Source organism: Euprymna scolopes, chromosome 10 (assembly GCF_053919585.1).
Source record: "Euprymna scolopes isolate OS-2025 chromosome 10, ASM5391958v1, whole genome shotgun sequence".
Taxonomy (NCBI): Eukaryota; Metazoa; Mollusca; class Cephalopoda; order Sepiida; family Sepiolidae; genus Euprymna; species Euprymna scolopes.
The window spans coordinates 111,787,215-111,804,348 of NC_136491.1; the positions used below are offsets into that span (position 1 = coordinate 111,787,215).

Sequence of the window (17,134 nt, forward strand, 5' to 3'; positions counted from 1 at the left end):
TTGTGTGAAAATATTTTTACCAATTTTGGTTTTGATTGACTGAAAGAAACAAATTCTTTATCAGACAAAAATATAAATAAAAAAAATCTAAAAACAAAATATTTTATCAAGCAGTAATTTCAAAAAGTTCTTTAATGTGATTTTTCTCATGAAAATCTACGAAAATGAATGAGATTCGCAGAAAAAATAAATAAAAAAATTGAACGAGAATGAATAAAAATGAGAAAATAGATGTTACATTGTTAGTCTGATCCTGACCATGTGCTTTCATATGAGAGACATTCCGAAAGTAATGCCTCCTAATTTTTATTCCACCCAAATGGATCAGAGGGGATTGCAAATTGCATTGTTATAATGACTGAACTTATGCATTCATAACCTGAAAGTTTTATCTTTCTGTTGCAGATATTAATTGTGTAAGACTAAAAAAACAATCTTTGTCATGGATGTACATCAGAAGCAAGAATGCACTATTGAATTCCTCCATACAGAAAAAAATTAGACAAATTAACCCCTTAAGTAATCCAATTTACTCAATTCCCACTGACTACTGTACACTCAGTAACCATTATCCTCGAGTGGTCTCCAGGCCTTGATAAGTGGTGACTCCTTTGTATAAAAAAAATAAAATATCAACATTCACTAACACCTATTGGACGTTTATGAAGCCAATGCAGTTGATGTGAGCACAGTTAGGAGATGAGTTCAGCGATTTCAGAGTGGCTACAAAGATGCGAGTGACAAAATGCACTCAAAACTTTTACAACGGAGGCACAAAAAAGGATGGCAAAAGTGCATTGAGAATAGTGGTGACTAAAAAAAAATTAATTAATTCTGGAGCACAAAAGGTGGCTCATTTTAATGGTACCAGTCCTGTACTTAGCTCTTAAACATTTTAGTTTTTAAGTTAAAAAAATAGGAGGCCTTACTTTTGGAATTGCTCATAGTTTCCTTTTTTTCTTTTCTTTTTTATACAAACATTTGGTTGATTGCAGAAATTTGCAAAAATTAGACGGATATGCTCACTTTAGTAGAGAGTGCTTCTAAAGAAGACCAGTGATTTTTCGTTGTTCCATATTCTGTTTCTAAATCACATCTGAAAAAAAAAAAAAAAAAAAAAAAAAAAAGGTAAAAAAATAACAATAATAAAAAAACAAACAAAAAAAAACAAAAAAAAAACTGGATCCAATATGCAGAACATTTTTCGTTTTATTTGCTTAAGGGAGGTGGTGTTTGCTGGGGAGCCGTGATTTAATATACTGTTTTGTTTTTAAATCTCCGAAACAGTGTTTCATGGTAAGCAACTGATGATATCTAAAGACTTAGGACTACTGTGAGTTCAAAAAAGCAAGTTGATTCAGCAATAGAAGGAGATTAAATGACTTACTGACAAAATAATTTTCCAACGAAGGAAAAAAATAAAAAATAAAATTAAAAAAAATTATTTACGTAGTTTTCAGGGTTAAAAAATTTCCAAGACTATGTTTATATTATAATTCCAGGTTAATATCTTCCAGAGGTGAAGCAACCAATGAATTTCTAATGATATTTATACAAGAGTGCTGAATACTGAAATAGGGAAAGATATACTTTTTATTTGTTTTACATAAACATTTATATGTTGCTACACATTCATGAGTATGTTTCGGGTCAGTCAGTTACAAGTAATGCAATGCTACTTATACAAAAATAGAGTCCATAATCACCTGAAGAGGTCTCTAGTTACTTGTAACTGACTGACCGAAACATACTTATCAACATATATGCATATGTAAAACAAATAAACATATGTGTGTGTGTGTGTGTGTCCAAAAAGTCATTGAAGAGTGTTGAACTTAAATAGATAATAGCAGCAATCAATCCAATATTTACAGCTCTTCCAATTTTTTAATTTTAACCATGCCAAAACGCACTTTATTTCCTTTTGACGGATTGATTGTTGCTATTTCTTCTGATGAGTTAAGGGTATAATAGATTCACTAATTGATACAATAATTAAGTGATTGATTTTGCGTTACAAAACAGATACTGTCAAGAATTATAAATTTCAACTGAATTAAAGGAATAAATTATAAGATGGTCAAGATCATGAACTTTGAAATATAGTCGTTTGTCATTTATTCACTATATTGCTCTGTAATTACATTGAACTTCTTAAATAAGGATTAGTATATATCATAAGGAAATAAGATATATTTCCACAGAAACATAAATATATATATAAAATTTCATTTTCAGAGGTGAAACAACCAAATTAATTTTTAAAGTTCATACAGGAGTGCACAAAGATGCTCACAGATCACATCATACTTCATCATTTATGATGTCATAAAGGATCTTCCCTTATTTTAATGGATGATGTCATCCTTTTGTGGCATTATCCATTGTGTATGAGATCTACAGAGCTTTAGAAGTACACTAAACTATTTCAGGTCTAGCCAATTTTTCGAATATATACTTAATATATAAATATATAATCCTTAAATTTTAGGTAGTTTAGACGATCTCTGTGGGTGATGTCTGGTCCTATCCTGCACTTACCTGAATAAACCATGTAAAAAGTTATCGGTTATGCATCCCCCAAATGATACAAGAGCACAGGAAGGATCTGGAAAAGAGGAAGAATAAGATTCCAAGGCTTTTATTATGTTAATCAATACAGGACATTTTAGAAACATCACGAAAAGATTTTTGTTTAGAGTAGGTAGATTGGCTAGTGGATATATTAGTTAGATAATACATATTAATTATTAGGCAAAATATACTGCAAACAAAAAGATCAGAAGAGATCAAAAGATGACCTTGTCTGTTTAATCCAATACTGTGAGAAAAGGAAGTTGATGATAAAGGTAGGCAGATATATTGCCAGAAAAAGGGAGTTATGGGCAAAGAGTCTCTCTCAGTGTTGGTGGAAGCACTCAAGAGACAAGACATGTTAAATATGTATTAATATTTAAAAACTGCAATATAGAATATAGTGAGCAATGTGCTTACTCTAAATGACTAATTCTCTCTCTCTTCTGTCTTTTGTTTTGTTCACAACTCTGGAATGAAAATGTTCAGAATTATAACTTAATTATGGGCATGCAGCCTCAATCAATACTTCATTCTCTAAGTGGTTAGTCTAATTAACTGTGTCATCAATATAAGAAAGCATGTCGGAATCTTTGCTTCAGCTACATAAATCAGTAAACAATTCTGAGATCCACACGTAGCAGCAAACGTCTCATTTAGGAGAATAGCAGCAAACGAGGAGACCTACATGTTCTAAGGTATGGTTTTAAATTGATTAAATGACTCTAAAGAATTAAATTATGTGATATTTCAGGCAGACAAATTACCAATGGTCTTAAAAAAAAAAAAAATAATAATTTGTTAAACTTTCATACCTTATTTTTAATGTTTCAAGTTTGTGGTAAAATGAACTCTTACTTAAAGGCTGTGAATATTTTCATTCTTAATTTATTGTAAAATTAGCTCTTTGTCATTGTCAGTTGATATCACAAAATAAAATAAACCAAATGCTAATCCCAACCGCTCAGTAATGGCTCATTTTACAAAGAAAAAATACTCCACACACACACACACACACACACTCCATCTCGAAAAGTAAAAAAGAATTAAAAATTTTTTTTAGTGTAGTTTCAAAATATAATTTGCATATGAGAAAAGTGCCTGTGATAAGGAATGTAAAATTGTGAAAGAGAATGGGTCGAGTGTTCGGCATCAAACTGAACACGGGGAAGTCCAGAAGTCATGCTAATAATGTGAATGTTGTGGGAGTCAATTTTTTTTTTAATTTTTAGATTACACTTAAATAATCATAAACTTTAGTACCTAATTGATCAGAAACTGAAGATATATGGAGCAAACACTAACCAAAATTTCAGAAGGTGTTTGATTGGTCTGTAGTTCCATTGTGTCTTGAATGTTAGTTTTTATGCAAATGTTGTGTATTTGGGGTACATGGGAAGTGCAAATTGGATATGTGCTCTGGGAAATAAACTTAATGAACTTAAGTTATATTTGAGAAAATAAAATGATATAAGGTAAGAAAGTTATGAAAAATATTATTTTTCATAATTATTCGATATTAAACTGAAGAAATATTTTCTTAATTTATGAGTTCAGTCATTGTTCAAGAATAGATTTCTAATTCTGAAGTTATCTTTTTATTTTAATTCAAAAAAAAAAAAAAAAAATACTGGATTTGTTCTTGAATAATGGCTGAACAGAATAATTGGGAGGGGAAAAAAAAGCTTCCACAAACATGGAACAAGTAAACAAAAAATGATTTACCTGTTAATTGTTTTTCCATTCTGTGCATCTTAAGGATGGCCAGATCTTGACTGAAATGCTGAGAAAATAAGTTATTTTGCATAAAATAAAAGACATTCACTTTGGTCAATTGAGTAGAAATCCATTTGTAATTTTCTTTAATGATTTTCACGCATACAGGATGAACCCCCCTCCCCCAATTCTACAAATTGAATTATAAAGTCTAATCACATTTAGTACAAAGAAACCTCACTTTATGCCTGATTTGTCCACCAAGTTTCAGTCATTAATGTCCAACAGTCTTTATTTTATTTCGGTTCAATGTACACTCCAAATGGACACCTTGGCATTGCAAGCACACCTGGACATAACGTACAAAATTGTCAATACACTCTTCTATGTCATCAATATAATTACATTTCCGACACGTTTCCCAGACCAGCACGATCAACATCCCTCACTTCTAGATCTCTTTCTGACAACAGTTCCCAATGACTGTACAACAAATGCCCATAGCCCACTCGGGAATGCTGATCACGCTGTGATAATGGTAGAAATCAGCCTAAATTCTCGCCCTAAAACTGAAGACCCACTACTCAAAACAACGAGGTATTACAAAAAGGCTGATTGGGAAGCCATCAGGGAGCTCATCAGAGATGCCCCATGGCAAAATATCTTTACTCTTCCAGCGGAACAGTGTGCAAATGAGACAACTGAATGGTTCAAAACTGCTATTGAAGCACATGTTCCCGCACGGAAATACTATAGCAAGCCCCACTCCCCCCAATGGTTTACTTCTGCTTGTGCAGCTGCCATTTGTCAAAGGCAGCATGCGTTCCGCAGATTCAACCGACATAAGTCCAGCTCAAATAAACAGAAGTTTATAGAAGCTAGAAATAATTGTAAGAGAGTGATAGACACAGCTAAGTCAGATTACTCTGAAACCACCAGAAAGCGCATCGAAGCACAGAAATTAGGAACCCGGGATTTTTGGAAAATCTACAACAGCGTAGTTAATAATGGACAGTCAATTATTCCCCCACTAACAAACAATCATGAGGTTGCTTGCACGGCAACTGACAAGGCTAATCTGCTTGCCAGTCGGTTTGCCTCAAACTCCACACTGAACTCGGTACACCACTCACTCCCTGATTTTCCTCTGCGAACAGACGCCACACTTGACGACTTGAAAATCACCCCTTCTCAGGTACATGCTATTATAAAAAACCTAGACACCTCTAAAGCATGTGGACCAGATCTCATCCCGGCTGTGCTATTAAAAAAATGCTCTGCCGAGGTTGCTCCAGTTCTGTCCAAACTTTACAATAAATGCCTTAACGAATCTTGTTTTCCCGACTGCTGGAAAACCGCCTCTGTGGTACCAGTCTTCAAGAATTCTGGTGAAAGAACTGACCCACTAAATTATCGCCCCATTAGCCTCCTCCCGCTTTTCGCCAAAATATTTGAGTCCTTAGTTAATAAAGCCCTAGTCCAGCACCTAACAGCTGCTAAACTCTTGACTGACAAACAATATGGATTCAGGCAAGCCCGTTCAACAGCAGATATCTTAACTGTAGTTTCTGAACGTATATACCGTTCATTGGATAAAACAGGGGAGGGTAGAGCGGTGGCCCTTGATATATCTAAGGCTTTTGACAGGGTATGGCACGATGGTCTTCTAAGGAAAATTAGATCATATGGAATCACTGGAAGAATTCATAACGTAATTAAATCCTTCTTAAGTAATAGAAAAATCAAAGTTGTCCTCGACGGACGTACATCCAAACAATATGACATAAATGCGGGAGTGCCTCAGGGGTCTATCCTTGGACCTCTATTGTTCCTGATATTCATAAACGACCTCCCTGATAATATTGTTTCGGAGATGGGTATATTTGCCGATGACACCACTCTCTATAACAGATATGAGGGGAAAACAAATGAACACATATCCAAGAAAATGGCAGAAACACTAGAGGATGACCTCCAATCCGTAGTGGAATGGGGACAAAAATGGTTGGTCTCATTCAATGCTGCTAAGACTAAGCTTGTTTCCTTCAATAACTACAAGAAACCTTCTCTACCACCAATAGCAATGGCCAAGAACACATTGCCTGAAAGTACTTCTTTTAAACAGAGTACAAAATAGACTTCGTGGTTTAGTGGGGGATGCCCTTTTATCTACCCTGCAACCCCTCTCCCACAGAAGAGACGTTGCGAGCATATCTTTGTTTTATCGTTATTTTCATGGCAGGTGCTCGTCTGAACTCCAATCCCTGGTCCCCCCTCGCCAATCTTTCACGAAAAACACCCGTCTAGCTGAATCCACTGTGAAAAATTTCCCCCACTCTATATCTGTGCCTAAATCAAAACGCGGATTTCATGAGCAAAGCTTCTTTCTTAGAACTGCACGCCTGTGGAACTCTGTTCCATCTGCCTGCTTCCCTCCGGACTACAACTTGGATGTCTTCAAGTCTAATGTTAACAAATTCCTAATGAACCGCCCCCCTAATTAAACACTTCATAAAATCTCCTCACTAACGTGATGTACTTACAATAACCCTTATCCCTGAGTGGCTTCCGGGCCTTGATAAGTGGTGATCACTGTGTAAAAAAAAAAATAAATAAATAAAATAAACTCCTCGGCCTAACGTTTACAGGGAATATGAACTGGAATAGATACATTGAGAGCATTGCCAAGGCTGCTGCAAGGAAGGTTGGCTCCCTCTACCGTGCTAGAAAACTACTTACGCCTGCCAGTATCCTATACCTCTATAAGGCAACCATTCGCCCATGTATGGAGTACTGTTGTCACATCTGGGCTGGTGCATCTGCTGCTTGTCTCTCGCTCCTGGACAGGGTTCAAAAAAGAGTCGCAAACCTGATAGGTCCTGAACTGTCATCTGGGCTTCAACCTCTGTCCCATCGACGAGATGTTGCATCCCTCTGCCTGTTCTACAAATACTTTAATGGTGAATGCTCTGACGAACTGCAAACACTTGTACCTCCCCGACGTAACTACCCCCGACAAGCTACTAAGTCTCATCCCTTTACAGTGGAGATCCCTAGGTGCAAGAAAGCCTTTTACTCCAATAGTTTCTTCCCCAGAACTGCGGGTCTTTGGAACTCCCTTCCGGGATTCTGCTTTCCCAACTGCAATGATATGCAGAAGTTCAAGTGTAATGTTAACAAACATCTTTCTACTCTTCTCCCTTCATAATGACCCCGCTAATTAATTCCCTAATAGTAGCCCCCTGCTTCAAAGTGGCACTGTGCCTTGTTTGGGGTGAAAATTGAATAAAAAAAAAAAAAAAAAAAAAAAAAAAAGATGATTTGAGTAGTCATGGTTCATCAATAATTTGGGTAGTGATGGGTCTTTTCAGTTCAGGAATAGTCCGCGGGTTGTTTTGATAGACATTATCTTTAAAGTAACTCCACAACTAAAAATCTGGTGAGTGAGAAGCTCATTCACACCTATTTATGAAGCGATCATTAAAGTGTTCCCCATCTCATTCACTAGTGATAAAACAAAGACCGTTAGCTATTCACGACTGAAGCTTTGTGGAAAAGTCCGACATAATGTTACGCTTAATTGTACGAAATATGGTTGGATTGCAGAAAAGATTGTAAATTTTATTAAAAATTCCATGAATGTCATTTTTTTTTTTTTGGCAGTCAGCCTATACCGGATCAATAGACTTCAAAGTTGATAGGAATAATCCATATGTAGATTGTATCAAATATAGTTGGATTGTAAAAAGGATTGTAAATTGTATTAATAATTTATAGGGGACATTTTTGGGAGGTCAATCTGTATTATGCTTGATATATACATACAAACAAATGTATTCTTGCAGTTATGAATTTTGATATGAAGTATGAATGTTTGTACTGTTTTGATTGCTGGACAATTATTCTCATCTTGCATGTTGACACCTATGATGAGAATAATTGTTCAAATAATTAAAACAATACAAATGTGTTCTTGTTCAAGTGTTTGAAGAATGACAGAACAATGCATTAAAAATATAAAAACCATAGTCTAAAATGTAAAACGTGCAAATAATGTAAAAAAAAAAAAAAAAGCAATTTTATCAAAGGCCATACAATACAAAATTGTTTCATGGCTCAAATGTTGATACAAAATCTCTTGAAACTATTAACCATTAACTTTGAATTAAAAAAGATAATAAAAATTACCTGTTGGATGAGACTCAACTGCTGCCACTGGTCTGTTCCAGATTCATTGAGGCACAAAGTTTTAAGATTACGAAGCATAAATTCAAACCTTTTTCTGCTTGGAGGTTTATACAACTTGGGCTGTATAGAATTTAAAAAAAAAAAAACATACACTCATTTAATAGATTTTTAACAAAGTGTAACTTTTAACCCATCTATTTCAGTTAAAAGAGTTGAGCATGCAGGGTCACCCTTCATGAACGAAAAATTTACTTTCACTATGACTAATGTTTGTGCAAAATTTTCACAAAAATTCAAGGAGTGGCTATTGAGAAAAGTGCGAATAAACAAATGATTTTGGGTCAATTTTACCCCCATAATGGCTCCTAGTGGGGCAACCAGAGTTATCCCGGAAAATCTGTTCTGACAAAAATTTACTTTGACCATGACTAATGTTTGTGGAAAATTTCAATAAAATCCAAGATGTGGTTATTGAGAAAAGTGCGAACAAATGAATAGACAAATGGGACTGAATTACTAGGTCCAATCCCTCCTTTGTCAGGGGACCAATAAATATAATACAAGCATCATTCAATTACAATTATCTGACGAACCAAAAATCCCAAAGCAAAAATGAATGTAGAGCAAACAAAGTAGTACAAATAATTACATTATAGCAGAAGAATGTAGTCCCTTTTTGAATGTCAGCAATGGCAAACTGTGATAGGTATATCCAAACAAGTGTAACAATTTAAAAGTAATTTTAGTTATATTGTGAATATTTTCTTTATAACAACAATTAAGTCTACAATGTACTTTGGCATGTGTGTAAATGGTGGACGTGATGATCCTGAATCTGGATCAAGTAATAGAAGTGGTCTCAATTTATCTCATTAACCCCCCCCCCCCGATAAAAGGGTCCATCTTTGTCTAGTGTGTAGTTTGAGAATTAAATGTCAAAATCATAGGTTACTAGTGTGGATTGAACTCATAACTTACCAGAAAAGAAAAACGATTGATTCACCTGAACAAGAAAAAGGCAAGCCAATGAATTATATGGATTCTGATTGGTTAAAAAGAATGAACAGAAATCATCAAATGTTTGAAATCATTTAATGGTTTAGTGAGATGGAAGAAAAGAAGTAGAAAATAAAGAACTACTACTATTACTATCCAATTGCAGACAGGTTTCGAAGGCTGACATTTATTCACTTTTTAGAACAGCCATTTTTTTTTTTTTTTTTTAAGCAATGCCATGTTATATGCAAGTGAACATTGAGCTCCCATTAGCTAAGTCTTTCCGAGAATGCAGAGGAATGACATGGCTATGGTTCAGTGGATTTGTGGAGTGTATCTTAATGGAAGTTCTGACTCTTTGCTACCAAGACTAAAGGTGTCCAATGTGGAGTCAACTCTGTATGGTAACTGTTTGGGGTGGTCTAGACACATTGAACGAAGCTCTGGTTGAATAAATAGATGTCCAAATTGAGCACACACTAGAAAAAGGAAGTCGGAGAAAAACTTGGAATAACTGCTAAAGATGACCTTAACCAATGGCATATAGAAACCAACATAAATGATAGAATTTCATGGAGAAAGTAATTTTGTATCGTCATGGCCAATGTGTAATCCACATCTGCCATAAAAGAAACATGTTAAATGAAAAAGAATTTTAAAAACTTCTGCCTGGATAACAAAGGTTATCAACAGGAAATGTAAATCACCTTCAAAGCTTTACATGATAGGATATGATCAAGGATTGCTTAAGGTTTAAAAAGCAATTAACCATGTGTAACATTACAGTGGACAAATTCTTTGATGCCAGACGATTATCCGGTAATCACATAAACAGCTGCAGTTGTTATTGTATACATCATAGTTGTGTTGCCGTCTTTTGGTTGTAGTCATTCATTCTTTTTAATAACACTGGTTGTAAAAGTGACTAATGCTAACATAGAAATCAATGTAAATAATAGTTTCACGGAGAATGTCATTTTGAGCCACCATGGTCAACATGTGACTCACATCGGATATGGAAAAAATTTACTACTACTGTGACCCGATGGGGACTGAGCGATGCCAAGAGACCTTGCTAGTTGATTAAAGAACAGCTTGTCGCCTGGGTGGTCTCATTGACACGAATTCAGAGGAATTTGCATGGCTGAATTCTAATGATGATGGTTTGATGTTGTTTTAAACAGAATACGTCTGTTTCTTGGTGGATAATCAAAATGATCTCCCCTCCCCCTCGCCGGGAATATCACAGCGCGTGTCAACGCCAGAATAAGTCATAAAAATAAATCCGAAAATTAACAGATGGATGGTGTTGATAGATCGCTGATAGAGATGTCGTCCAGTGATGGAGGGAGAAACCACTCGAAGACCCGTTGAGGCTAAGTAGGCGTGACGTTTCGTATTCCTGGCATAAGAACATTATTTTCCTCGCTGATGGGGCGGAGAAGGTGGGGGAGAGAAGATGAGAAGGGAAAATCTTTTCTTTCCTTTTTGCTTAGATAAATTTTTTGTGATCACCACTTATCAAGGCCCGGAAGCCACTCAGGGATAAGGGTTATTGCAAGTACATTACGTTAGTGTGGAGATTTGATGAAGTGTTTACTTAAGGGGGCGGTTCATTAGGAATTTGTTAACGTTGGACTTGAAATGAAAAGGTTGCTTTATTATTTTCTCTTCTTTCTCTTCAGCAACCAAGCAAACCCTTACTGCCCCCCCTCCTCCGAACAAAGGTGCGGCCGCTGATTAGTTGACCGCCACTTGTGAGCATACTTGGAGGGGTGAGGGGGGTTACAGCTAGCGATTTTGATAAAACAAGGTGAGGAAAGGGAGAGAGAGCTTCTTTTTGAGAGATTCTTTTTGCGACACGTTCCAATACGCGTGTCTGTCAGCTGATCCATTTCCGTAGACTGACGGTAGATAAAGAACAAAGTACTTGGTAAAGGAAAGAAAACTGCCAGCCCCCTGAGTTGCATGACTAGGCCAGTGTATCACTATTATTTGTAAAGTCGAAGACAATAATCAATTCTATGTTAAGAAAAACCAATTAAGTTTTGACTTTCTTTTCTTTAATTGGAAACGCCGTTGTGAATGCAATATATTTCTCCGATAGCCCAGGTGACGTTTGGAAGCTGATTTGAAAGCGGAACCAGAGAGCGACCGACGACGAAGACGAATTAAACCACTAGATGAAAACATGGGTGACGCCACAGGTACATCTCAACCCACAAGCCTATGCACTTGAGCTGCCCTGTAGGGGTTACACTACTATTACTACTATCCAGTTGTGAGCAGGTTTCCATGGCTTGCACAGGCCTGCCTTTTTGCAGCTGCTTAGACATCTGTTTGACATTTAGTTCAATCATGGTATCCTCCTCATGAAGTTATCAAGTTTTCAAGTCCTTCATGATAGTTGCAGTCCAGGTCTTGCATAGGTGGTCAGTGTCAGACAGACCGTCAACTTCCATGAGGTAGGTTCTGTTTGTCCATTGAACCTGACATGACCAAACCAGCATGTAGTGCTACATCCAGCCGTGGTATTTGGAGGGGGTTTTCTTTTGCAAAGAATGGAGTTTCTGATATACTCTGTCACCTTCGTATGGCATATCCAGTGAAGCATGGCTCGCTCAATTACTCACTGACTAATGAAGTACACAAACAAGTTGAACCAGCTTTCTCCAAAGGAGTAAGTATCAAGATAATATTAAATTCACAAGCGATCCCCAATCACATGTATATCCTGGTCAGGGGAGATGACAACATTAAGTTTGTGTAGTTCTTGCAGGGATGTGTTAAGGTCCTTTTACATATAACGCCTGGTATTCTCAAATGGTCACCCATCTGGTACTAGCCAGACTCAATATTTCTTTACTTCAGTAATCTAACAAGAACTGGTGTGTCAACATGATTGTGCAGTATACTAGTGAAGTGAGAGAAAATATCCAGTGGTCCGCATAATTTTTGACAGAGACAAGTCAATTGTCATGTTAATTTGAACCCAGTGAAATTGAGTCCGATTAAAATCAGAGGGTAAACTGTTCCCTCATCAAGTTTTGAACCATCTTGAGGGAACCAGTGTATAAAATCGAACTGAAATTTTATAATCATCTATATAATTTGAGTTTCACATTGTGAAATTTACGATAATTTAATTATGTACTTCGATTTTTAAATTTATTGGCATGAAAATAGCAAGCAAAAAGACTGAAGATATATTCATTTAAATACAGTCTGACTGTTTGTTTAAGACCGCTTTGAACTTAGATAATGTAGCCATCATTAAGAAATTAAGACAGGAGAGTAGAAAGTGGACCTTGATAACTCTTGCTTCCTTTATTTTGTCTTTTAGTTCTCATATACTATAAGTAATGTTTCTGGTAAAGGAAGAAGAATTGCTGTTTTCCAAGTTAGAATCTATCCATTTAATACTTTGGATAGTTTTTGACCTTGAAGTAGTAGCCAGTAGTAGCAGAATCTTTTTGAAGATACAAATTTTTTGCTTGAATGATATACTCAAGAATGGGTCATATTAATTATGTATAGAGGATGGAAAATCACATGGTTTTGTTGACTTCTGTCTGGGATTATCTCTGAATCTTAAGTGTCACTCATACTTTTTCATTAAAACTTGGCCCTCGTTATGTAATACTTATCATTGATGATGATATCCTTGAAAAATGTAACAGAATATTTACTAAATTCGAAAATCCAAATGGTTGCTGTCCAAGTGTAGTTTTGGCTCAATTTGCTATGAATACAATAATCTGAGGAAAGCATATTCCTGATAGAAACAAAGAATGTTCTTTAACTCTAGAATTCAAGATGCCTACTTCAACTGGTAGGTTTGTGACGTGCTGCATGTGTGGTAAGAAACAAATATGAACAAAAATAAATGGATGAAAACAATTCTTAAGAGATCAACAACAACAAATGATGTATCAACAATTTACAACTGGGGAAATTACGATGAAATGAGGCTTTAATTGTCCACTGCTAAGCCGATTTTGGTAAGGACCTGCCAATGCATTTTCCTATTATCATCTGGTCAAATATAGGGGCAGATAATCCTGGCTGATCATACTTCAAAAGATTTAAAATGTTAATTTAAAGCTTCTCAAAATATAAATATTAGTTATTTAAAAGATGTAAGAGAGAAAAATGAAATAACACAATTTACATCCATGTCTGGTGCCAAATTAATGCATTGTGACAACCTCTAACACAAGTATTCTTCTAAACATAAATACTTTTACTCTAACATTTGTGGACAATAAGGTAATATCAAAGAATGACAGAGTCTATCCATATTACTATGATGTGGTAAGACAACTATGAAGAAATAAATGGATAAATACGATTTTATGTTGATCAACAATAATAGATGATTTACAAACAATTTACAGCTATTGTCTGTCATTTATAACTCAGGATATTAATATGTCCTTGAAAAATGTAGCAAGGTTAAATATTATTAACAAAAAATAATAAAAACCATTTGAAAAACCGTTTCAATCTTACCTTGTAATTGATTTCATCTCCCACCAACAAAACCTGTTCAAGTCTATTCGTTCTGTTTTCTACAAAAAAATAAATTCAACATTTTGATTTATCTAATAAGTACAAAATGAAGAATTAGTTTAATTTATTTGCTATAATCTTTAGAAACAACAAAGTGGAATTCAAACCAAATATGGCATACCAATAAACTATAACTAGGGTAGTGTCATAGGCTATGCAAATTTGAAAGGTCGCAGAAGACAAAGAAATGAATCTTAATAAAACAATTTAATAAAATCAAAAAGTATAGTTACTTTAGAATTCATAGGACTCATAATCAATCTCAGTTTAATGATGATAATATTGTGTCTGCCCCTAAATGCATTAATGTAGCAACAGCAAGGTTTGAAAATTTATATATATACATATATGTGTCAGTCCCTTTAAGAAACTAGTTTCTTACCGTTAAACACTTTCAATTGAAATAAAGTCGGTTAATTTAGCTGATATGCGCAGATCATCATATAATGATTAGATCACTCTGACAGGCATTAAAAACATTTAAAAAAAATAAATGTTTAAATTTCAACAGTATTTCTCACAGTTAATGGTGGCTGAATGAATTAAGTTCTTGCAAATGGAGTCAGAGATGGCTTCTGTTGCCGTGTTTGAATCTCTCAACTGGTGTTAATCGTGACACCCTGCACTGATGATTCTCAAAAGGATGAAATACTAGTGTCTGTAGGTATTTAATAATTATTATAGTAAAATAATTATTAGGGCTGTGACAACAGCATATTCTTTTCATTGTTTTAACTCTTGAGTATATATCCGTTAATATCTTATGTTTTTATATAGACTGATGTTGTTCTCGATTGATTGACTGTGTCGGATATATACTTGAGAATCAAAAGAATGAAAAGATTATTCTGTTGTCACGGCCCTACTTATAACACCCTTATAATGCTAAATAATCCCTAAACATCTCCATATTTATTTAATGTCTGAAATGAACAAGGCTCACCGGATCCTAACATGATGGCGATTCATATCGCATAAAAGCTATTAATGAAGCTGAAATAGATAAATGTTCATTTTTATTAGATGAAGGAGGGCCAGTTTTATATTAAATTAAAAAAATTAAACATCCAACAAAAATTTGAAAAAACGTTAAAAATCATTGTATATATTTAAAGGATTTCTCCTATTTTATTGACCAAAGTAGCTTAATAAACAAAAGTTACATTGAAATACAAAACACTTTTGTCATTCATTTTTATTCTAAATTGGTTTATATCACAAAATCATGAAAAAAAAAAAAAAAAAAAAAAAAAATTCCAATCACATTAATCGATTTCAGCCTGAATTAATAATTTTTCAATTGTCTGTTTTATTCAGAGAGAGTTAAAGCTTTTACCCTCTCATTAACGAGAACTATGACTGCGATTCATTACACTGGAATAATTTAGTATGATACTAAATTTTCACTTCACTGGTTGCTAATACTCCAAGTGCATTAATAATCAATTATTTTATCTGACTAAAATTAAAAACTCTCGGGTAAGGCCAAGTAAAAACAACAAAATAGCTCAAAATATGTTTGTGTCAATGAATAACAGTACATAATATATTTATTTAATACAGGTGCACTTTAACTTGCAGAAGTATTTTTGTTTTCAGTTTCAGAAGAGTGGTACTAGCAAAAAGGGTAATTCATAATAAATTCAATACAATAACAGAGCAAAAAAACATTAATTAATGAAATATTTATTGAATTAATTTAAACTGTAAAACAAAGATGTAGAATACAGCAGTTAAATACGAATACTTTTTATTGCTTTTTTTTTATATATTCCTTTAATATTAGGTTGGTGCAAAAATAATGTCGTTTTTTGATTTTAAGTTGAACATCAAAAACAACATTATTTTGCACCAACCTAATAAAATAAAAATTAACATCTATTCTCTATGATTTTTTTTTTAAATTTAATAGTACTTAAATTATAATGAATACAAATAAAATGTAACATTCTTTATTTCAATTATTTTTAAAATAATTATTTTTTTAAATGCACAAATAAAATATAGCATTCAGTTTAGAATATTATGAAATGGATGGAGCATTTTTTTATGTTTTTATTTTTGAAAAAGATAAATTTTTTTACTTGAATAAAATAAGTCTTAAGAATTGTAACAGTAACTTTAAAATATTTAAAAAAAAAAAAAACCATTAATTTTGGATTGTCTTCCCTTTTTTGCTAGTATCACTCTTCTGAAAATGAAAATAAAAAAAATATATTTCTGGCAGGTTTAAGTGCACTTGTGCCATTTATTCTTATTCTCAAAAACGTTTATTTTTAGTAAAAAGAGATTTTTATCTCTCTTTCTCTCTCTATATATATCAGTGACCTTGTTTGCCTGTGTGTGAGGAATAGTTTCTACCAAATTACTGTCAATTTTTTATCTACAGACTTGAAACTTAATATATATGGGATTTGGATCTGCAGAATAAAGTTGCTTTGATTTTTAGCAGATGAAAAAATAGCTGCTAAAGGGTCAAAATTGAAAAAAAAAGTTGAAACTTGGCAGGTGTAAGTTGACTAAATGTGTTACTTCTATGCATGCACAAATATACATTTATATCTTTAACCACATTTGTTTTTTTAAAAGTCAAAACAACTAACAAGAACCACAGAAATTTAAAAGACAGAACTGCAGAAAATAAAAAAATAAATGAATAAAGACTAGCTAATAATACAAACTAATTAAGGTTAAATATTAATTAAAAACTATAAATAATACTAAATACCAAAACATGCCCGATAATAGGAAAATGTATAAAAGAAAAAGAAAATGGCCAATGATCTTAATAGAACTGCAGAAAAGAAAACAATAAAATAAACGAATAAAGACTAGTTAATGATACAAAAGATGAGTAATTAAGGCTAAATATTAATATAAAAAAATTGCAAATAATATTGAGTAACGTCTGATATTAATAAATTATACATTTGAAACAGATAAATTAATTTCCAATTTCCGCGAACCTGCTCCAGCTACAATAAAACCTACCATGAAAGTGGAACGCACACCTAATGAAGGGAAGATATCCCCAAAATATAGCATAATAGACACATCGCCTGATGCAAGTAAGAACATCTTACATGTA

General features: G+C 33.9%; 1 protein-coding gene across 4 annotated transcripts in view; it reads right to left on the reverse strand.

Moving 5' to 3' along the window:
• The window catches only part of LOC145286207 (guanine nucleotide exchange protein SMCR8-like), a 144,202-nt gene that overhangs the window by 57,480 nt on the left and 69,588 nt on the right, over positions 1-17,134 (reverse strand). For all 4 annotated transcript variants that reach the window (XM_080135008.1, XM_080135009.1, XM_080135007.1 and 1 more), the window contains exons 10-14: positions 13,987-14,045; positions 8,479-8,598; positions 4,300-4,357; positions 2,542-2,608; positions 1,027-1,096 (exon numbers count right to left, since the gene is read on the reverse strand). In XM_080135008.1, coding sequence (XP_079991134.1) covers positions 1,027-1,096; positions 2,542-2,608; positions 4,300-4,357; positions 8,479-8,598; positions 13,987-14,045 — 374 coding nt within the window. The remainder of the gene's footprint in view (positions 1-1,026; positions 1,097-2,541; positions 2,609-4,299; positions 4,358-8,478; positions 8,599-13,986; positions 14,046-17,134) is intronic.